This window comes from Sander vitreus, chromosome 6, assembly GCF_031162955.1.
Source record: "Sander vitreus isolate 19-12246 chromosome 6, sanVit1, whole genome shotgun sequence".
Classification (NCBI taxonomy): Eukaryota; Metazoa; Chordata; class Actinopteri; order Perciformes; family Percidae; genus Sander; species Sander vitreus.
Window position 1 is genome coordinate 32614217 of NC_135860.1, and position 24067 is coordinate 32638283.

General features: G+C 43.0%; 1 protein-coding gene across 4 annotated transcripts in view; it reads left to right on the forward strand.

Moving 5' to 3' along the window:
* vps13b (vacuolar protein sorting 13 homolog B) overlaps nucleotides 1-24067 on the forward strand; it is a 352525-nt gene that overhangs the window by 262867 nt on the left and 65591 nt on the right. For all 4 annotated transcript variants that reach the window (XM_078253791.1, XM_078253793.1, XM_078253790.1 and 1 more), the window contains 5 exons: nucleotides 5528-5730; nucleotides 7605-7824; nucleotides 10834-11018; nucleotides 21655-21851; nucleotides 23388-23569. In XM_078253791.1, the coding sequence (XP_078109917.1) occupies nucleotides 5528-5730; nucleotides 7605-7824; nucleotides 10834-11018; nucleotides 21655-21851; nucleotides 23388-23569 (987 nt within the window). The remainder of the gene's footprint in view (nucleotides 1-5527; nucleotides 5731-7604; nucleotides 7825-10833; nucleotides 11019-21654; nucleotides 21852-23387; nucleotides 23570-24067) is intronic.

Sequence of the window (24067 nt, forward strand, 5' to 3'; positions counted from 1 at the left end):
CTTTCTCACAAATAAAAAATAACTGGCCTGGGAACGGTCATAATATTAACCTACACAGACAAAGGGTCCTATCTTGCACCCGGCGCAGCACAGCACAAAGCCCGACGCAAATCTCTTTGCTAGTTTAAGACCGACCCAGTTGTCAGTTTCCCATCCAGTGCCCACGTCGTTTAAATAGCAAATGCACGGCGCCCATCTCTGCGACCTGGTCTTACAGGGAGGTGTGTTCAGGTGCACTCTGGGCGTGCTGGTCTTACAGGGAGGTGTGTTCAGGTGCACTCTGGGCGTGCTGGTCTTACAGGGAGGTGTGTTCAGGTGCACTCTGGGCGTGCTGGTCTTACAGGGAGGTGTGTTCAGGTGCACTCTGGGAGTATTGCTATCTTGAGACAGCGGGAAGTGATCGCGCCATTGACCAACAAAAACCTGGTCTAAAGTCAATAACGCAGCATTTCATTGTTATTTTAACAGAGCATTAGTAAAATGCTCCTAGGCTCGTGCACAGTGCACACACTATGCTTGTTACACACACAGGGACGCACAGCAGCACGCACACATGCAGAAGATTACAAATACAAATATTACGGTGCAAATCCTCCATCATAATAGCAATGCTCCAAGGTCCAAACGCGCCTGGCTTTTAAAGGGAATGGGAGATAACCTCTGATTGGTTTATTGCATGTTACGCCCAAAACACACCTCTGATTAATGAAGACACTAAGGTCAACCCTTTTGAACCATGCTCCCGGCACACAGACCCTTTTTACTGCCGTCAAACTAGCAAAAGTGGATTTGGACACACGCCCTAAACGCACCTGCGCCAGGCGCTTCACGCCGTGCGCTCAGATCGTTAAAATAGGGCCCAGAGGCTCTGCGGCCAACCAGCACAAAGGGCAAGTTGCAAAATGAAACAAAGGTACATGTTCAGTAGAACATAACACAAATTGCAGCCGAAACTATCTGCTTTAACGTGGCTGGATTCTTCAACAGTCATAATCCAGTACAAAACTATGTGCAAGCACAATCATAGGTCATTTAAGGCCATAAGGTTCAATAATAAAGAAGTCTGTCCTGAATCAGTGGAGATTTTAAGAAGCCCCCCTTTAGCAACATTGTGCTTGATTTTATCATGTACGGAGCGTTAGTTTGCCAGGTTAATGTAACAAATAACATTATTAACATAGTTTTGCTGTTTTGATCACTTTTCCCGCTGGGACCTGCATGTCCTAAGACACATGTTCACACAGACACAGACCGTTGGAGCAGCCAGAGAGAAAGAGAGTTGATTCCTTATTAAATTACATTTGAAAATTACCAAAACCAAAACCACACCGAGCCTGAAGCTGTATTAAATGAGATGGCCCGAGTTCGACCTAAAACCCGATAATTTGTCAGCACCCATCAGGCTTAAGTTGGGTAGCAGAATGGCATACTGTGAAAATTCCAATTGTGGGAATAAGATCTCTCTACTTGCAGCATTATCTTCATACATGTCTTCCTATGATGAGATCACATGTAGAGTTAATTATTAAGAAATGAAAACCCATCTACCATACGTAATTTGCTGTGTTTGCTAATGTGTTGCAACTGTCATTGAACCCATATGTAACTTATCAACACTCATCAGTTACTGTGTAACGGCTTGGAATGACGCACAGCTCCGTAGCATTGTGCCATTTTGGCCGACGGTGTCCCCTCCTACGAAACCAGTTTTCTCTAGTGTCCTATAGTGGTCTTGTGGTGAGGTATAGTGTATTTCTGTGGTGAGTGACAGTATATTACTTCTATTACTCTTACCATCCCAGACAGTCTTCGGGGGCCTCTGCTAGTTAGGTAATGACTCCTTTAGGTTTCTTCTAATTGATACCAGTGCATCCCGGGGTATAAATCAGCCAGGCAGTGGTCAGATAACGGCTGCCAGGGAGAAACCGACACGGTAAATCAATGTCTCCGATTCTATCTAATCTTACCCAAGCGTTTTCCAGAAAAGTATTTCACTTTAGGAAGATTTCCATCCAGCCTATATTCCCCACCACCCACTTTGGCTTTTATCATTAAATATTGTACACTGAAGTGTTTTCCATGTACTGCTCTTTGTCTGCAGTTATGGGCAGATATTATTTGTACTACTACTACTTTGTACTTGCTTACTTATGGCTAAAAAGCAGTCTTAAACGATTATTTAATTTACTATTTAGAAAAACAGACAAAAACTGTTGTGTGTGTGTGTGTGTGTGTGTGTGTGTGTGTGTGTGTGTGTGTGTGAGTGCGTGTGCCATTGCCATTTTCATATGCAAAGATCTATTTCATTCAGCGCCATCTGAGCCAGTCAACTAAACCCCAAACACATAGCGCAGCCACCACAAATACCCCCAAAACAACAGCTGCCCATTTGCTCCTGTGTCTTTCTGCGTGTGAGTGAGTGTGTATGTCTTAGTGACATAAAACAATGTTCTTGTTCATCCCTATGTCATGCTATAGTGATTGGTGTCTGTGAAAGATCTTTGTATTTCTGGGGCATGTGTGCACATGTGTATCTGTGTTTGTCTCGTACGGTGCAGAGCCTATTAAGTGCTGACTGTCTCTACACTGGCCTCCAGTACTTATCTCTCTTACTGCAACTGTGTCTGGATGCTGCTGCTGCTGCTTTATTTTCTTCCCATCAATCTCGTGCTCTTTTAGTTTTCTCTCATTTATCTGTGTCCATGTTATTTGTTATTTCTTCCATCTCTCTCTCTCTCTTCCTCATTGTCTCTTGCTTCATGTGGCTTTACCCACCATCTGCAAATATGTTACATACTCTATTCAAGTGAACGCAGGTACCGCCTGCCTCATCCTCCTATACTTTCCCAGCTCTTTTTTCACCCCCTTTAACATTCCCTCCGCCCCTCCCTTCTTATGGCAGTACTTCACAGCTGAGCAGTGTAATGTCTTTGGGCCGTCTGCTGACACATCTCTGGAAACCAACCTAAATAGCAGTACTATGGCCATACAGGGCAAAAGCAGGGATGGAGAGAGCATGGAGAAATGTGCCTCTGACTATTATTCAGTCTGGATGGAAGAATGGAGTTAGAGATGATGAAAGAAAGGGATTCCCCTCATTAAAACCACTCCCAATTAGGTTGATTATTAAGAGTGCTGGCTGCTGGCTTTAGCACCAGGATGCTGCGGTCAACTGGGCTGTAAATGACGCATGGTCAGACTGGAGAGCATACTTTGCTACACATTGTGCATGTGTGTGCGCAAATGTGTGTGCGGGTGTAGTTGTTTCCACTTGTTCACCTGGGTGTGCATGGTTGTGCATATGCATTAAAATCTGCATATGTGCGGGCATTTTTTTTTTCCAGTGTGTGTCTATGTACATGTGCTTGTGTCTCCTTTTATACGTGTGTGAATGAAAGATCCTCCATTTACTAGGGCAGTTTGGGAGTTCCCTTGTGCTGTCTAATAAATCCTAGCCATGAAAATAAACCTGATGTCCACAGTTGAGTAAGTAATCTCTAACAGCTCGCTCTGCGCTGCAACACCAGAAGATATTAGCAGGTAAACTGCCAACTTGCATCAACAATGTCTTTCCTGAGAGAAATGAGTCATCCCCGTATAATATTTCTCCCCAGAATGATTTATACAAGAGAAGCCCTCTTTCATTCGAACCCCCCTGTTGTGTTATTGCGCTCTAATGTTGAATAAAATGTTCCTTAGTCAGTTTACCAAGCCTGGAAAGATGTGAGGACGCCTGCGTGAAACATCTTCATCAAATCCTATCTCGCTCGCTCTCTCACTCTCACACCCTCTGGTTCTGTGTCTCACTCCCTCCCTCCTTGTCTATATCTATTTGTCTCCTCATTTATCAACTCCTCCCCCACTCCCTTCTTATGCCTTTCCATCTCTTCCATCCTGATTTACCCCAAGTGAACCCCAAGTGCACTGTGGTCAAAGAACTGACATATAAACAAAATATATATACATATATAAAAGCACTAACATGGATTTGCTATATTTATATAACTGGGGTGTCAGGTGTTTTAGCCACAAATAACAATATAGAATAAATAATTTGATAAATACAAATTCTATTGTATGAAGAGTTTAAGGACAGGCTAGTTTCATATAATAACTTCTGGGTGTTCATTTTCAGTTTGCAAAAGGTTACCCCTTGTTGTATTGTAGAGATGCCTCTGCAAAAAGCAGCTGTTTAATAGGAACTATAATACAATACTTATAGTTAGGGACTGAAACAGGTGTGTCGCTACTTTGTTTTACGTTCCCAGACCAACAGCCAGACTGGAGTTAAAAAGCAATTTTAAAGAGCCACTTCTCAGGGTGTTATTAGTCATGTAGGTTTGAGGTTTCCAAGTGGGCTGCTGCTGATGTAGCTTTAACTGACCAGATCAGCCCTCCCATGTCAACGACTAGTAGAAGGGGTTTCAGTCCGCTGATTTATGGGACCAAAAGACCGTGTTCAATACAGCCTGTGACCACAGTGACACATCTCTGTTTTAATGGAAAGGACAGAGAATGCTGTCCTTATTAAGTTGGGGCTTTTGCTACTTTTGGTTCTTTCAGGATGAGTGGTTGTTTGGCTTCTCTGTCTGGGTCCCATTAGGGTTTTCTCCATGTCATCCTGTCTGCTAAACCTTTTAGTTTACCAGATCACAGGACTTGAATCCATACAGGTTCAAATGTGTGTTACCAAGACCCCAAAACACCTCGGTTTAGAGACAGTCAGTCATCTGCTCTTTCTATTAACTGATGGTTGCATGTTGTACGTTTTTAGCCTCAGAACCAAATATTGGAACATTTTCCTCACTCTGGCAACTTGTACCCAGTCTAATAAATAACTTCCGTTAGTGCATAACAGTCCACCTAAATTGAGCAAACTTGTACTTTCTTTTTTATCATTCCATAGATTCAGAAACAAAGTCAAAGGCAGAGACATACAGTATACTATAGTTTGCACGTAATTGTTAAAGAGGAACAATCATGCTCTCCTCTTTGAGAGGCAAGTGTTTATGTTAATAACATCAAATGAGTAGGATATTTTAGAGGCCAGTGATGTGGTTGTACTGTATGTTTTGCTATTACATAGACAGACTGTTGTAAATGAACTTAGTATAAAAAAAACAGAGGCAAGCATTCGTGCAACTGAATTTTAAGGTTGAATTGTGTATGCGTTTCAGTTTCATCTGGCTTGGTTGCACTTGTATCAATTAGCTGTGTTAGTTTTTATACATAATTAAAGATATCAATATTTCACTTTGAAACTAGTATTTATTTTAGACATTCCCTGTCTATTTGAACCCTCTTTCCTCCCTTTTTCCCCCAAATGTGTAATCAATAAATTAGTAACTGCTCCTACTTTATCCACAAACCACTTACGTGACATTGACAAGACATTTTTCCTCATCATAGTCCAAATGTTTTTTTGACGTATCATTTACCTTCTGTTTTCCCTCTGTAGTTCTCCCCACCCACCCCCCCCCCCCCGTGCTCTACATGTCATTCATTGCTACCCCTCCTCTCTTCCTAGATGCAGTTCAGGCTGCGTCGTTGCAGCTGGAGCTGCAAGATTTGTTGGTGAGAACAGGGCTGAAGGACCGAAGCCGTCTCCTGCTGGGGCCGTTCTCCTGCAGCACCTCCCTGGAGGCTCGGTGGTGTCGGCACAGCGGCAGCCCCGGACCTGAGCCCGGCCCCCCTAAACTGCTGCTGGACCTGAAGGGAGGCCTGCTGCAGGTTTGTACTGTATACCCGTGACATCAATTCAGCACCCTCAGTCAAAAGTTTTATCCCCTGCACAGTTTCTAGAGGCCGGGGTCAGATCAGCACCTCTACACCTGGTTAGAGTGACGTGTCTTGACACGTAAACCCAAGGGCTTGAACAAGGCTCTTCCAGTTAGAGAACAGCCTGGAATCAAGAGGCCATGCTGCTGCCCACTTAAACGTCACGTCGGCTTCAGTGGTGGAAGAAGTATTTAAATCCTTTACTTAACTAAAAGTACTAATACCACACTGTAAAAATACTCTGTTACAAGTAAAAGTCCTGCATTGAAAAATGTTACTTCAGTTAAAGTAAGTAAGTATCGTCAGGAAAATGTACTTAAAGTATTAAAAGTAAAAGTACTCAATGCAGAAACATCCTCACATTTTCGAAACTGGAAACAATCCAAACAATTCTGTCGAACAACTAAGTGTTTAATCGTCTAATCATAATAATTTTTTCATAATTTTGATAAACTTCATATGGTTTTTGTGCAAAAAAAATCTTAATGTGTAAAGTAACTAGTAACTAAAGCTGTCAGAATAATGTAGTGGAGGGCGCTTAGGTAGCTCACCTGGTAGAGCGCGCCCATATATAGAGGTTCACTCCTCAACCCAGCGGCCGCGGGTTCGACTCCGACCTGCGGCCCTTTGCTGCATGTCATTCCCCCTCTCTCTCCCCTTTCATGTCCTATAAATACAGGCCCAAAAAAGTACAATTGAGTAAATGTACTTAGTTACATTCCACCACTGGTCGCCTTGAGTGCCTTTGGTTTCCAAATGAATCCTTACAGTGAGCTGACACCCACAGCACAGCTCATCACACTCCTCCTCTTTTTTCCCCCCTCGGCTTCTGTCCTCTTTGCAGCTGAAGTGATATGACAGTAGGAATTGCATGCTGTAACTCCACTGTAGATTTGAGTCACATCTGCCGGTTAAGTGGTGGGATATTAAAAGGCTATTTTTAGGGGGGAGGGTGTTATATCTTATGTGTGCCTTTTTTTCCTGTGCGAGGTTACATAATGTCCACACCGAAAAGTCCCTTTTCAATGTAACTAACTGAACACATTATTACTAATGTATTATTCCACATTACTTTTTCAGGGGGAACCCCCAACCCCTCCCCCATTTTCAGTGGTTCTCTTAATGCTTTTATTGCGTGCCCATTAACAGAAACATGACTCGTAACTCAACACTTAATACGTAATCATACATTTCCCACTGTAAATATTGGCGTTTGTGGTGTTTTAATCAAGTGCTGTGCAAAAACCGCCGGAATTCCTTCCGATTCCTTCTTGTCGTGCTCTCTTTCCAAAAACCTGGGGGGAAAAAAAATCCCCAAATTTTCCTGTTTTTTAGAGTTTAGTCATAACCCACCCTTGGGAGCTAGTGAGTAGCAGGCAGGCAGCTCCATGTGTGAAGAGTTTTTGACTCAGAGATTCCTGGTCCTTAGTCCAAACCCCAGGCAGACCTGCTTTGATGGAGCACGGGAAGGGGAATGCCACGGCTAAGTAAGGAGGATGTGAGGTTGTGTTGGGCAATGCTAAAAAGGATGTGAAGGGGTGATGATGAGGGTAACCCCGACTGCTTCTCTTCCTGTTTAAATAATTGTAAACGTAGGTATTTATGCATCAGCTGTGAGTCTGTGTCACTCTCTTTTTCCTTATCACAGTCTGTTTTAGCTTCTTTCTTTACTTCCCCTATGTCTCTCTTTTTCTTTCATCCAATATACCCAAACCCTACATCTTGACATCCCTGTTGGCCTCTGTCTCCTCTCGTTCACCATCCCGGCACTCTTTACTTGCTGCTCCCTCCCAACCACCTCACCCTCTGTGCTTCTGTCTCGACAGGTCTTCTGGGGACAGGAACATCTGAGCTGCCTGAAGCTGGTGGAGGAGCACCTACTGGAGTACCTAAACCTCCAGAAAGGTTCAGAGTCAGCTGATAGCTGTTCCAAGGGCAAGGCCTGCCACACCCAGCCACCTCCTTCTCCAGGCTCTCTCTCCCCCCGGACAGAGCACAGCTCAGATGACCTGCGTACAGGGTATTTTCAATACATCCAGGACTCAGGTGAATGTTTATACAGTGCAAGCTGATCATGTGCAGAGGGGCTGATAGTGTAGCCAGGCTTATCCCTAGGTAAAGCATGGGCTGCTATACTCAATAAATCCTACTTTATCCTAGTGACGTGATTCATTCTCAGAACAGCACCTTAATAGATGTTGAGCAGTAGCCCCGACTCCCTAAAGATTGCTTGCTGTTTGCCAGTGTTGTAGTGAAACACCACCTAAACCAAGACCAAGTCATCACCAAGACCAGAGTGTATCGAGACCAAGACCGAGATTTTAAAGCCGCCTACACATGATAAGCGCAGCGCAGGTATTCGTCATCAAGGGTGGCAAGGAAGCTATTTTCCGCATAACATGCACGCTTTCCAAAGGTCAGCGGCAACTAGGTCAAAGTTGAAATAATTTGAACTTTGAGCGCAGAGCAAAGCGGAAAATCTGAGCGGTGCACGACGCCAGGGGTGGCGCAGCGCAGAGTTGGGCGCCACCACCCTCCCCATAGGAAATCAATGTAGCGGCCGGCACAAAGCAGTTTTAACGCCTATCATGTGTAGGCAGCTTAAAGGGGTTGAGACCTTGGCAAGACCAATACCAGACCAGTGCGAGTCCCACACTGCATGCCACAATAAAATGTAGAAAATGCTAAAAAAAAAAACCCCACAGTAAACAAATTAAGATTCTTCTTCATTCACCTCTTTTATTACCGTAAGTGTATCATGAGAAGTGACTTGATAAAATAATCAAAAGGCAGTTGTGGTCTTGACCGGTCTTGAAAAGAAATCCTGTGTCCTCTTTAGCTGAGACGGAGAAAAGACTGAGTAAGACCTTCAAAATGTGGTCTTGAGACCGGTCTCAAGACTAAGACCGATCTCGAGCACTACAACACTGCTGTTTTTAGTCGCAAACAGACAAAAAGCATTGTCCAAGAAATAATATTACCTGGACATACATTTACCCTGCTATTTCTTGACAAGGTTTTCAAAATGCACGGCGCAGTGGTAAGCACTGGTCCCTGAATTCCATAGGATGAACAGTAACCATAGTCAATCATTCATAAACTCATATAACTGAGTTGGTACTTCCTGAAAAAGGAACCTTTGTGCCAAAGTGAGATGTCACTTAAGATACACATCGCCTTAAATCAAAGTCAGATCAAAGCCCTGTGTGGAAAGAAGTTTCATCGGACATGTCTGCCTGGTTCCACTCTGAGTAGCATGCTGTTTATTCCCCCTCTTTGTGCTTTGTGTGTGCTGTCCTCTTACGTGCACGCACACAGACACACACAGGAACATTATACACAGAGGATCAAACTTCTCTCTGGCTGTAGACCAGCCGTCCACTCTGTCAGCTGTGGTTGAGGCTTTGTTTGTTGCACTGTTCCACTGGTCTTTGATGCATTTAATATGCTGGCTGAAACAGCAGAACGTACAGTAGTGAACTTGAACACAGAGCACAATCTGTCTGCAACATGTTGTCAACAGAAAGAGAAACCCGGGCCCCGGAGTACAGAGAACAGTGAGTGGCCCCCAGGGGCCCAACACAGGGCTGGATGGGATAGATGGACAGAGGAGGAGATGAAAGATGGAGAGAAGGCAGAGAAGGGTAGAGGGAGTCTCTGTCCCTGCCTCTCACTTTTCAAGCTAACTCGAATCAAAGCAAAACCTCATGAAAGTGTCTGTTTTTCTTTCATCCACCGTTTCGCAAAAGAACAATACGCTGTCTACCTTCAAGTGGGTAGCTCACCGCTTCACATAAAGGGAAAAATTAGCCCCAGACAGATTTTGCTGCCCCTTGAAATGTGTTTTCTGGAAAGAGACTCTCAGTGTTTGTACCTCCAGGGGCCAAGCAAAGCAGCAGTTCTCTGCTTGACTGTTTTTTTCAAATAAACATTTTTCCAAAGGACTTGAATCCCAAACAGCAGCCACGACTTAAGTCAAACACCACTCAGAAGTTTAGATCCAGTGTTATCCAGCTTTTGCAGGTGCTTGGCATGGTTCAATCAATGGCTGTTTACTCAATAGCAAAAATGTTTACTCAGCCACTTTGTTTATAGACGGCATCTTAATAAACATAAACATTCTGAAAGCGTGGAAACACCCACCGTGCTCTTTTAAGAGATATTGTTTAGGAAGGTTTAGATTCCATAGTAGAAATAACAACGCAGCAGCAAAGATATATGCAAGTCAAAGTTACATTGTTTTTTGTTTTTGTTTTCTTTGCCACATTCGGCAAATTTCATAATGGGAAAAGAATTATACAATGCATCCCTCATTGGAACATAATGTGAATTTTCACATTATTCCTAAGAATTTTCATCCGTCCATTTTTTTCTCTGCATGTTTCTTTCTTCAGCAAGCATCTGTGAATGTTCAAGGACGCCAGTTAAGCCTTTTAAACGGGCTTTTTGTTCTGAAATCTTGTGAAGAAGTGGCTTTGTATGATACCAGAAGAGTGACGCGCGGTAAACTAGTAATCTACTGTATCTTAAAATATAAAATACATTTATTCCTTCCAGTTCATCCTCTGCTTTCCAGTCACAGTGTTTTTTATCTGTCGGGTCAGCTATCATGTTTCATCTTTTTTCTTCTCCTGAACATCTCTCCTTCCTGCTTAGCAAATCCTCCATCATAACAGCAATGCTCCAAGGTCCAAACGCGCCTGGCTTTTAAAGGGAATGGGAGATGACCTCTGATTGGTTTGTTGCATGTTACGCCCAAAACACACCTCTGATTAATGAAGACACTAAGGACAACCCTTTAGAACCATGCTGCCGGCGCAAGGACCCTTTTTTCCGCCGTCAAACTAGCAAAAGTGGATTTGGGGACACGCCCTAAACGCACCTGCGCCAGGCGCTTCACGCCGTGCGCTTAGATCGTTAAAATAGGGCCCTCTGTGTGTTTTCCCTCTTTTGTTATGTCTCCCTGTAAAGCACAGCATGAGCATTGCTTTCAGATTATGGACAGAGTAAAGTGAAGTCATTCTAATATTTTGGTTTACTCTTCTTTTCTGGCAGCTTCCCAGAGACTGCCAGGGCCCCATGAGGTGGTGTTCTACAGTGAGACAGAGGACAACCCAGGGGTGATGCTGTGGAGGTACCCTGAACCCCGCGTCCTTACCTTTGTCAGGATAACTCCTGTCCCCTTCAACACCACAGAGGACCCTGAGATCAGCACTGCCGACCTGGGGGACGCCCTGCAGGTAGAGAGTGACACATACATGTATCGCTTTGTCTCGCATTGCCGGACCTTCCTCCAAAGCGCTGCGGAGGAAGGTCTGGCCTAGTCCACACAGCATTCCTGGATGGGAGAAAAATGTGTTCTGGTTCATTGGCATTTCTTTAAACCAGTCACAATCATCTTGCGGACGGAGCCCCGGTGCCTCTGCAAAATAGCCTCGGGAAGGAACTTGTTTTGGTGGAACGTGTACGTTCAAAAGTAGTTTTAGTCGTGCAAGAGAAAACTCAGATTGGACAGATAGTCTAGCTAGCTGTCTGGATTTACCCTGCAGAGATCTGAGGAGCAGTTAACCATAGTCCTCACAAATCCACCAGAGGTTAGAACGCCAACACAGAGACAGAGGAAGGGGACGGACATGCGGCCGAAATGAAAGACATCCGGCGGAACGGAACTATACCGTAAATTAAACGTTTCCGATATAGTGGTACATGTACATGTGGTACTCCCAACACATACAGGTACCAAACATGCTTCCAGGTGCTCTCTCTTCTCTTTAAACTCCTCCATCTCTACCATTATTCTGAAAATCCTTCCCAAATATAAACATACACAGCATAGTGTGAATAAATATGGAAACTTTAAGAAAGCACAGAATGGTAATGTGTTAAGCAAACTAAATGTTTTATTAATTACTTGTATCAGGATGTGTTGTGGTCGACGAGTCCTGCTACTACTGTATAAAGAAGGCGAAAGACTCCACTCATCTCTCTCACTGCTCTGCTTAACATCACCTGCAATGAAAGAGAAATAAACTGTCTAAGAGTTGGGCTGGGGGCCATTATAATTCCCATGACATGAGTCATGAGAACTTCCATACTCTATGTGTTATTGAATGACAGAGACCCTGCTGTCCCTCCAAACATGTAATACATGGTCGGACAGCTGTGGAAGTCATCTCGCATGCTCTGGTGTGAATAGCCAGGTGTCTCCAAACCCAGATGAGGTTATAATTTGGCAGGCTGTAGCAGCTACCGAGTCTACAAGGCCTCAGTGGGGGACAAGACATCCCACTTTTCCTCCTATCACTCATCCTTTGCCTTTCTCCCCCCCCCCTCAGCCGGGTCCCAAATCACGTTCTTTCACATCCTCCTCCATAACCTTTCTTTTTGCCTGGAGCAGAAATATGCTATTTTTAGGTCAAATTCCCTGACACTATTACAGCTACAGTCACTCTGTGTCTTCATTATTGGCTATCGTGCAATCAGGAATGGTATTTCTGGTAATTCAATATGCAAAACATGTTTTTTTCATTCGGTTAGCTAAGCTTAACCCAGTCATGCTCCTGAATTAATATATTGTTCCTGCTCATATATATTATACAACTATGTTTAGTCAGATATTTAATTTATGTTATTGTGGCTTTATATTCAATTCTGTATAGCAGCAAGTCTTCAATAACCACCGAGGAGCAGAAGCTGAGAAGCAGCCCTTTAGCAACTGATTGGGAAATGTAATGCAAGGATGGCTAAAACATATGAAGATAATACATTCACACATATTGCTCCCACATTACATTATTGCAATAACTGGTAAGAGTGACTTCATAAATGGTATTTTTTATATATATATATATATATATATATATATATATATATATATATATATATATGTGTGTGTGTGTGTGTGTGTGTGTATATATGTGCGTATAATATAGAGTTATAATCTCATGTTATTATATTATCCTCAATGAATAACAGTAGCACATTTGATTACATTCCCAGCCCTTTTTAATTACATGTTTTAAGCCTTGGGGTTAGGTTACCTTCCCTTTTCCTTTTCTTTCTGCTTCTTTCTTTCTTTCTTTCTGCATCTGTAGCCGACATTTCTCATCTTCCCATATCCTCCCCTTATCTCTCAGATTCTTTCCTGGGCTCCCACAATCCTTTCACCTACACTGCAGATGTTTTCTTCTGTCTGTTTATGTCGGCCCAGGAGAGACAAGATATTGGAAGGTGCTGCAGATGTCTGGCTTCCCAGCGAGGCCCCGCAGCTGTAAAGTCTGTAATGAGCAAAACTCCAAAGCCTCTAGCTGATTGGCCACATATTGAGTTACAGTAGAGAACAGAGGGAGCTGATGTGTGTGGATGAGGGAGGGTTCGAGGAAGAGCCAGTGATAGACAGAGTTTGTATAGGGAGAGGCTGCTTCATGGGAGTGGAAAGAGCGAGAGAGGATCACAGATGGAGTAAGAGGAGGGTCAAGAAGGATGAAGATAGATGATCACAGATGGAGGTGGTGTCTTCTGCGGCGCTTACAAGAGCCTCTGTGTGAAAATGCACACTCTCTCTAGTCTGGGGGAGAGAGATGATTCTTCATCAGCTGATGAAACGAGGGGCCGATGAAGGTCTGACAGGAGATGCAGCAAGCTAGACGCCATATTGCAACATGTCATTATTACACAAGTCACATGTATTCACAATCTGTCATGTACTTGGACAGTGACGGAGATGGTTGGGTGCCTGCATTTATTACTGCATCTGTACTTCTATAGATGTTTGCGTATACAAATGGATGCCTGTCTCTGCGGCCATATTTGTGTGAGTGTGTATTACACAGCAGGAGACGTGGAACCAGTGGTTGATGAACATGTGGTTTTCCACATCTTCTGCTCAACTCCTCATGTCCTTCTGGCATGGTCCCGTCTCTTCTGACAAGTCTGTTAAAAGGAATCAGGTGATGAGACGTCCACGGGGGGAAGTGGTGAAAAGAGGAGGGCTCCGAGCACCCGCCTGTTACTGAAACCGCTCAATGTGTGCAGAGATACTCTGTCTTTAGAGACAAGCAAGCAATGCTAAGTATTTAAAAAGGAGCCACTGTAATTGATGGCTAAGACAATTGTTTACACAGTTGTGCAGACTTAGTTGGCATCTATTTGAAAGAGATATGGCACTTGCATAGAAACCACTGAACAGGAGTGAGGCAGTTCAAAGCGCTGCTGACCCAGTGTAGGTTTGAAAACTCCCAGGTTGCGTTGTAGTCTGGACGGGCAGAAATGGACACCCTCGTCGGTCTTACAGTGCGTTCCATTTGTACTCGGAAGTCGGATTTTCCGAGGTCAAAGTCGCAAACACGCCCCCTGACCTCGGATTTTCGAGCTCAGAACTCGGGCAACCACCGAGTCCCCGAGCTAAAAATCCAACATAGCTGCTCCGTGCATCAACAGTAGTGAACGCTGTAGTAACATGCAGTTATTAGCACTTCTGTCTTATTTGTGTCTCACTAAATCAGTCGTACACGCAGTGCTGTCCATCTTCTATGTTGGACATGTTGTTACGCTGTTTGTATGCACAAAAACACTGTGTAATGTGTTGTTATGAGCTGACGTTGCTAACAATAGCTAACCTGGCTAGAGCTAATGAAAACAATGAAAATCCGACTTGTAAAAGGAACACATTCAACTCGGGTGTGACGTCATTCCCAGCTTCGGCTTCCGAGTTCTGAGGTGAATGGAACGGACTATTATTGGTTAGGTAGGCTTACGTACATTTCAGTAGCAGTTTCACCTCCTAGTCTGTCCATGCAAATAAATCCCTGGTCTTACTTTTCACCATTGTTGTTCTTTATCCAAAGTCATTTCTGTATTTTCAACATATACATGATTTTCAACCCCAGAGTAATGTTAGATAATCTGTTTACACTGGCACCTGCATGCCAATGTATGTGAATGGTTATGTGGTATGCGTTTCCAGACGTGTTAATATGGACGAAATAATTTCTGATACGGAGCCTAAACGCTTGTGTGGACGGAGATTGTTTTTGTTTCAAAACCCTGTTTAAAAATGAATAGTAGTAGTGCGGATGTAGCCTGTGACACCCATGTAAATGCTGCAGCAGACATGTTTGTAATAGGACAGTTGGGCGGCTATAGCAGTGAGTTAACAAAGGTAGTGTTATTTACATTAATAAAAAACACTGTTTGCAAAGTGTATTTGCTAAGCTGGTTTAAATCCATTGTTGAAAGCCACTGTGATGCATTTTGTCTACACTGCTAAAAACAGTATCATATATCATGGACCTTATTAAAAGGAGTGATTGTAAAGTAATTATAAGACATTGTATCGGTTTATGATATGTTACGCAGTCTTTCTTACCTCATATTTTGTCCAAACACTAACATAGCATTAGGGCAGTTGTGTGTGAGGCGAGGGGTTGGGTTTGTGGGGGTTATTTTAACAGGACCTCTTCATCATCAGCCAAAGTCGTCGTGATCCCAGATTTAATTGATTTCAGCCTCTGGCGACAGTGATTATTTCCTTTCTACAAAACTTCAAAAGTCTCTATTCATTTTTATTTTATTTTTTTTTAAATTTCTCCCAAGACCAGAAAGAAAGTCCAGCGACAGCGAAAGGAAATGCAGCCAAAAAAAAACAAAAATGTGAAAAGTAATGGCTCAGTTTCAGTTCCAAAAGAATTTCATTTACTTTACATGTAGACTGTGCACAGAGAGAGAGAGAGAGAGAGAGAGAGCGAGAGAGTGTAGGAAAGAGAAAGAAGGCAGTCATAATTTCTCAGGCCTCTAAAATTACCATGTGGCCACACGGAGATGGAAGCTGATAGATTTTGAGAAATGGAAAGTGAGAGGCACAGGGAAAGAAAAAGAAATAAGGAGAAAAGAGAGAGTGGTATTTAGCATTGAGCTGTCTTGTCATTCCTTTCTATCATGTAGGCAGTAATGTTTTTTCCAATTTAGGACTGCAGGTGGATGGTGAAAGGAATGTAATGAGGTAAAACTTCTCCACATTTACTCCATCTCCTCATTCTATTCCGCCTCCTCTCTCTTCTCCCTACTTTTGTCACACTCCCCCCTCCTCCTTTCCTTTGCTCCCTGTCTCCACCCTGCTGAATAGATGAAGGTGGGGGGGGGTTGTTGCTCTGAGCCATGCTGCTCGCTTGTCCCCAGAGTAGATCATATTAACATTTTATAAAATCAAGATTTCCTGCATTTAAATAGTTGTGGTTTCCCAACTGGTTCCAGTATCTCGGAGGGGGAATTCAAACCTTCTTCCATTACTCAAAGTCAAATTGCTGCCTGTGCTGTTCTTACATACAGTAGAAGGGGAACGATGTCAGAGTGATTGGGGGGGGGGGAGCATCCACAGGTTCCCGCCTGTAGAGGGCCCAAGTGATGAAGCGTTAGAAGGAGAGAGGAAGGTGACTCATTCTCACCTTCTCACCGCCGTGTGGTCCAGTTCTCTGAATCATAAACAGGTGTCCTTACGGCTCTTTTTCCATCTCTGCCACTCGTCTTCCCCTCCTGCCTCTCTGCGGGGTTCTGAAGCCTGAGAAAAAGGGAGTAAACACAGGAGCTATGATTCAGCCTGACCCCAGCTCAGGGGAGCAGCAGCAGCAGCAGCAGCAGGAGATACAGTTTGTTAAAGTAGAGAGCAACAACTTGAGTGTAGCCTCAGCATATACTGTACAGGACATGTAGTCAAACTACTGCATTCTGTTCTCACACACATTTTTACCTTTTACCAGAACTAGATTTTCTCAATATGCAGATGTATAAATTTGATCATCCACTCACTGTTTCGGCAGCTGCCCAAATCGCTTTGACAAACATCGCACCATCTGCTCCCCTGCTGTTGCTTTCGTGCATGGCACTGTGGGATAGCCTTTCATGTTTCGGCAGGGCTCTGCACTGCCATCATGGCTCCGCTGGCCTGCAACCCATATCATAAAAGCTCTGTGGCCTGAGATGAACCAGCAACCTTCAGCCATAACCACTGCTGCAGCTGTTGTTTCTGTCATTGTTGTTGTTGTTATGAGAAACACAGGTCCGCCATCAGCTTCACATCCCCAGTACGCCTCCTTTTTATTGAAGCACACTTTTCCCAATTAGTAAAAAAAAAAAAATGCAACCTTTTGTAGGGAGTCAGAATCTGGGGGGAGCCAGTGGGATTTAACTCCAGAGCGACCCGTTGAACCAGAAAGAGCAAGAGTGTGTTTTAGCCAAGATAACTATTATTTTAGTGGGACAGTGCTCAAGCAGACCTGCATTAGTCACAGCTAATGCACTATAAAAATAAAAAAGACTGTCCATGTGGTTAATTTGATCTGGAGTTTTTACACCTCATCCACCAAAACTTCAGTCCCCCTTTTTAAAAGTTTGGCATTACGGAGGAAAAACAACAAAAAAAAGAAAAAAAGAAAAGCTGAGCGTGAAGATCTCAGCATGGGCTTATTCCTGATTTTCCACACTGATTAACGTTAACCTATATTAGCCCACCTGAGACAGCATAGCAGGAGTCATTTTCAGAACAATTTTCATTACATCTCCTGAGTAAACATTTGCTCAAGCTGATGTCAATTCAATTTGTCTGCTGGCTGATAAGAGGTAGCTCGAAGTGGGATTTTTAGACATATAGGCATCAGTGAAATAACAGAAGACCTAATAGCAATGTTGATATTGTTAATAAAAGTAATGGCAGACAAGGCAGAGGATGTCAGCAGCCACAGCCTCAGAGGGAGCTTGGGGAGTCTTCAGTTGCAGAGACATATTTCAACTTTAGCAGTGATCACACCTGGGTTGATCATGGAAATTTGAATCATTTCTGTATGTTGTGTATTTGCTTTAGTCTGTCTGTCTTTAGTTAACCTTTTGAGAGACTGTGATTGGTTAATCAGTCCCAGAAAAGTAACTCCATGCAGAGTAGTATTTTCTGGTTTGGCCGAAACAGAGGTGGGTGACAGGGATGGAAATCAGATCTGTATATACACGATGCTGCCAACCGTCCTGGATTTAAATAAATGTGTAAATAGTTTTGGAATATTGAAACTACTTTAAAAGTCCTTAACAGAGCTTTCCAGGCATTTCCTCCAAAATGGAACCTGGACTCAAAAATGAAGATAACCCTTCAGCTGATGTTTTGCCCTGAGGTCTAGCTGCCACGCTTACTTTGTCTTGCGCTTGAGGAGAACACATTTTGGACCCTTCCAGCTAAGGGAATGTCAGCTATTCAGGGTAACACGTTGTTTATCAGATAGGGTACACACACAATCAGGCAGTGGAAACTGACACTGCCCAGAATGTATCATGCACTCACATACATACATACGCACACCTGTGTATACACATGAAGACACGCATATTGTCTTTCATACGTACAATTACACATAGTCTTCCTCTCGGACACATATACACAATCCATTTGACATATACACAGGTGCCTTCTCCTCCTAAAAGCCATTACCATACGTCCGACTCAACATAGCTAAAATGTATTTAAGTTTTTCTTTTTACATCATTTCTTGAGCTGGTTATCGATTACATCTCCACTCCCTTCAAGGCCAGGGCTACAAGTCAAAGGGAACATGACGCAAATTCAACCATGCAAATGTATTCCACTCTACCATATATGTACCTCACATATTCATTTCTGTATGCCGTCATGTGTATAGAGTATCACAGGTGAAAGAAAAAAACACCCTCTGTGTTTTAGCAACGCAGTTCTGGGAATTCTCTGTGGAGATTCAGTGAGTTTCCGCTCCGGTGGCTCAGTGTTGGGGTTGCGGGTGCACCACTCTGTCAGGTACAATTATGAGAAGTTGATTCCAGGAAAACCTGTGTGGCATTTCATACATGATGTAAGCTACGGTTACCTCATGCATTCCTCCCTAACAGTACAGCCCCACACATATGAATGCACAGACACATGCACACACATTTTGTGAACACAAAGCTTTTCACATACTGTACCCACACACCAACTTGTTGACAGTTCCATGAGTTTTGTAAGTGTCCAGGGAGCTCCGTACCTCTGCTAAACAATTTGATCGTCACAGACACATGTGCACAGACAAATGCACTCGCTCACCCATATGCACCACACACACACACACACACACACACACACTAATGCCTTACTGCCTGGCATCTTTCAGGTGGGCTGCTCAAAGCTCCCTGCCACCACCAATCCACCAGTGGCTGAGAGTTGTGCAGGTGGTCGAGGGAACCCGAGACCCTGGTTTAGTTCACACAGGAGCACCAGACACATTTATGCTAATTCTGGCACAATATGAGAGGAATGAATGGAGCCCTACCAGTCATCACATAATGTGTGAACACTCCCATAAGCTGATTGTTATTCAGTGTGAGAAACAGCTCCAGGACTTCAATGCTAATGGCTGTCTTGTAGCATACGGTTTCCTGGTGTTTAGTTATGCTGTGGTCACGCAGTGTTGTTAAGGAGATGAGTTGTCGTCTCGCTACGTCGGTGGTCTGTGGTCAAAAAGTTGTCGTATTTTTTTCCGACTACATGAAAAATTAAAGATTGGTTTGTCTCAAGTGACTAAAATTCAAGGTTGTAATACAGACAAAATCCCTCGCTTATTCCTTCTCCAAAGCGGGGATTCCCCACGTCTTGAAAGGGTCAGTAAACTATCAATGTTTGATGAGTAGCAGACCGCTGCTGTTGCTTAATACTTTATGTGTAGCTGGGGGAAACACAGGACTGAAGTAGTACCTGTTGTGCAATAACAAAGCCTTACAGTAATCCTCCTGCTGATGAGTAATTAGGGTTACACTGAGGAGGTTACAATAGGCTGTTTATTTGGACTGGAGCCTCAGGTTAAAGTGATGAACAACAGAGGGATACAATAGTAATAAACCACTGGTGTCCATCTGTAGAGGAGACTAAGTGGGGGATATGAAAACACTCTCACAGTAAAATGTTGTCATCCAATGGAGCAAAGCCACCACTTTAAGAAAGAAATATCTGACCCATTGGTGGAAAACATCATTTCTACAGCAAAACCATACATACAGACATCTTCAGGCAGGTTGCTGATTTGGATATATTTAACAGGAACAATCTGACATAGTGTTTCAGTGGGAAAAGTGTTTCAGTAGTTTCAGAGCTCAGTGTTACCCTATAATGCAACCCACGGAAGCACACTGGTTATGCTGTGTCTTTGGGTCCTCATAAAGGATTTATGATTTCCTTCACATTTCACATTTCCTCCAAGCTCTCTTAGAGAGAAACAAATATAGGACGGAAGAAAAACAGGAATTTAGCCGTGATTGACTGTTGAGCAGAGGCGTGTACCTTGTTTAGAAACACACAGACTGTATGACGGAGGAGAGGCTTTGTTTGACCCACAGATATTTAACCAGGGAGTACAGGGATGATGGTGGTGTTATCCTCTCTGACATTTTCAATCATTCCTACTGTACAGAAGCATATCGCTGCCACAGCCAGAACATCAAAAAACAGACCAGTGCTACGTTAAAACGTGAAAAGTTTATTGGGTAACACTTTACTTGAAGGTATCGACATAATCGTGACATGACACTGTCATAACTAGGACATGACACTGTCATGAACGTGTCATAAATGTTATAAACAAGTCATAAACATTTATGACTGCTGTCATTAAGTGTCATTCGGTTTTTGTTGTGACAAGTTGACATTGTTTGGGTTGTCTTGATTATGACAACTTGACATTACATTCCTTGTGTCCTTATTAAGAAAACTTGACATTAAACAAGATGACATTATGTCAAGTTGTCATAATCAAGACAACCCAATCACTGTCAACTAGTCATGACAAAAACCGAATGACACTTAATGACAGAAGTCATAAACGTTTATGACTTGTTTATAAGGTTTATGACACCTTCATGACAGTGTCATGTCACGATTATGTCGATACCTTCAAGTAAAGTGTTACCATTTATTGTTATAACAATGGTTTCCTGATCTAATTAACAATATATGAGCACGTTATTACGGCATACAAACTTATCACGTTCTAACAATATACTATTTATGTTGTTATAACGTGAAACATTTCATGTTAAACATGAAAATGTATTGTTATATAACGTAAAACCTTTTGACGTTATAACATAACTTAGCATAGTTTAAACGTGAAAGTCATATATGAATGAGGAAACGGATAATGAGTAAAAACAGATACACTATTTGATGAAGTTTTTTATGCTTGGTTAGAGACTCTGCTGTTATTGAGCAAGGTGTGTGGAATAAGACCATTAATAAATCGAATCTGAGGCATATGTGTTTTCACGTTATAACAATTTACGTTATTACGTTTTTAAGATATAGAACGTGATAAGTGTGTATGTCTGAACAAGGTGAAAATATCTTGTTATAATGTTAAAAACAACTTGTTGAACAATAAACCTTTCACATTAGAATGGTGATACTGTTTTTTTTTTCTGGTGTGGCAGCAATCCCCTGCTGAAGGACTACAATGAACAGCAATAATCTCCCTCATAGACTTGGATTTTCCTTTCATGTAGTCCCTAACCTTACAAAAACTTTACATTTTGCATAAAAAAGTTGTAAATGTGTCACAAGGCCTTTTAGCGTTATGCTTTTCATACAACATAAGTGACAACATGATGTGTCAGTTCTTATAATGTCTTCAAAGGAGAAATCAGCCACAGAGAGTCGGGTGTCTGGGCAGTGTAGTTCCTTACTCTCAAAAGAGCTTGAATCAGAGTTGAAGGACACTACCGTAATTACTAGGCAATGCTGCTGCCCCTAAGAAGGATAGGGAGGATGCATAAAAGCCTAAATAAAATACATATTTGGGGGTTACATATGTAAGTTGTTCACCGTGTCTTTCCTTCCAGGTACCATGCAGCCTAGAGTACTGGGACGAGCTTCAGCAGGCCTTTGTTCCATACCGGGAGTTCAGCCTTTCAGAGAGCAGTGCCTGCCAGCTGCAGCTGCCCAGCCTCAGCCTCACCGACCAGCAGAAGGAGCTGGTGGCCTCAGACCTGTGGAGAATAGTACTCAATAAAAACGGAGAGGGAGAAGATGAGCAAAGGTGGGGTAGAAATCTGTATTTTGTCTTGTACTGTTTCTCTGTGCTTGTAGGTATCTGTATGCATGCCTGTACACCATCTCATGTATATGAGAGAGAGCGTAGCGTGTATCTGCAGTACGTGCGCTGTCCAATGTGAGGGAAAGCAGAGAGAGAGAGAGAGAGAGAGAGAGAGAGAGCGCACCCAGGCCGCCAAGCACAAAGAACTAGCAATGTGTCCCTCGCCCCACATCTGGTGTGCAGGAGCAGGGAGCGGGCTTGGAAGGCGTTCAGATCGGCCTAATGAGATTTCCCAGCACACCAAGTGCCTGTCAGGGCCCATCCGGATTCCTTCCTGCTTACCTTGAGTGTATCTAATCGAGGGGAAGCAAGAAGAGTAAAGCCCCCTTTGGGTTGGCTCATAAGTTCCTAGGCCTGGTCTGGATTGGGCTGGGTTGAGTTGGGATGGGATAGGTTGATCTAGGCCTGCCAAGCACTATAACACCTCAAAAAGCATGCTTCTACTCCCTTCTTCTCACTACACCTCTCTTATGTCTCACCTGGCATCCCGTTCTTCCGTGCTTCACTCGTCCATTTTTCTGACTTTCTGTCTTTTTCTCATTTCTTCCTCATCTTAATTTACTCTCTCTCTTTTTTTTCTCTCTCTCTCCTTTTTACTTCCTCCCGGGATTTAGGAAACTTTTAGTGGAATAGAATTGCCAAGCCCACATTCTGTGTGGCTTAGAGAGCTCCAGAGGAGCAGAAAGGGAGGAATAAGAAAACATGTAGGAAAAGAAACAGAGAAAAAAGTCTGCAGTACCAGATACAGTGTAAAGCAAAATATACATCTGTGTTTCATTACAATCATAGTCCAAACACTACATTTCCTTTATGTTTAAATTATTTGTCTTTTTTGATCAAAATTGATTCCCCTTTCCATACTCGCTCGTTTCATCTGCCGTACTTTAGTTTCCACCAGAAAAATAACTTGGCTGGCCTGCCAACTGGAAGTAATGAAAATTGTCAACATATGATGCTTATCTTTTTAAGGAGCACTCTGCTGCACCAGCATTTTTTAAGGTCTTGAGCGTTTCCTGCTGGAGGTTTTATGGTGGATCATGGTAGCAGCAAATTACAGAGCAAATGGTCATTCACTTCAATTACCTTCCATTCAACATCATCAACCGTGACATGCAATTAATGTCCATGGAGAGGTTCTGCTGGAAAACTGCGGCAGTAATAATGTACCTAAACTCACAGCCTCGGACAGCGAGGAGGCCCTCTCCATATTGTTGTCTCTTTTCATTCCCTTTTGTCTGAATAATTGTAGCATTAATCTCACTGTAGATTTCTGACGATGTCACACAATGTGTAACTCACTGGGCAAAAGCATTATTTTCATTTGATATAATTTCATATTCAAAGAGTGCCGTCAGTCACTTTTTCTTTATTTCTTTGCACTTTTAGTGTTTTTAGTGCTCAGTTGTTGGTTTTCACTGTCAGAAATACCACTTAATCTGTTAAAATGTGACTGTCTGCTGTATCTCCTTTCCCCTTCAGTTCTGATAGTGAGTCTGGTTCCCAGCTGCCCTGCGATCAGTTGGTGTCTCCGATTGTGTTGGCAGCCTGCATTCGTGTGGACTCCTGCTTTGCACCGTGGTTTGTCCCCTCCCTGGGTGTGTCCCTTAAACTAGCACAGCTGGACATTCATCTCTGCCACCATCTAGAACAGCTGGGCACAGGTAGGATACAGAATACCCAGTCACAAAGTCTCTTCTGAGTTTGAAGATAAGATCAAACTTGATCTATCCTGAGGGAAATTGCTGTACAGCAAATGCAATACAAAGTGGGAAGAGTGCAAATATAAAGAGTGCAAACATGCAAGTCTAAGATAACAAAAAGGTGCATATCCAAAATATATACAATGGTCAAAAGTCAGGTATAGAGCATAAAAATATAAACTGGTTGTCGTCAGGTATCAGTCTAGATGGGGTTGCATATAGATATGTATTTACAGTTTCTTTTTTCTTTTTTTTAAGATTATTTTTGGGCATTTTTAGGCCTTTATTGACAGGACAGCTGAGTAAATGAAAGGGGAGAGAGAGGGGAGAATGACATGCAGCAAAGGGCCGCAGGTTGGAGTCAAACCCAGACCCGCTGCGTTGAGGAGTAAACCTCTACATATGGGCGCCCGCTCTACCAACTGAGCTATCCGGGCGCCCATATTTACAGTTTTAAAT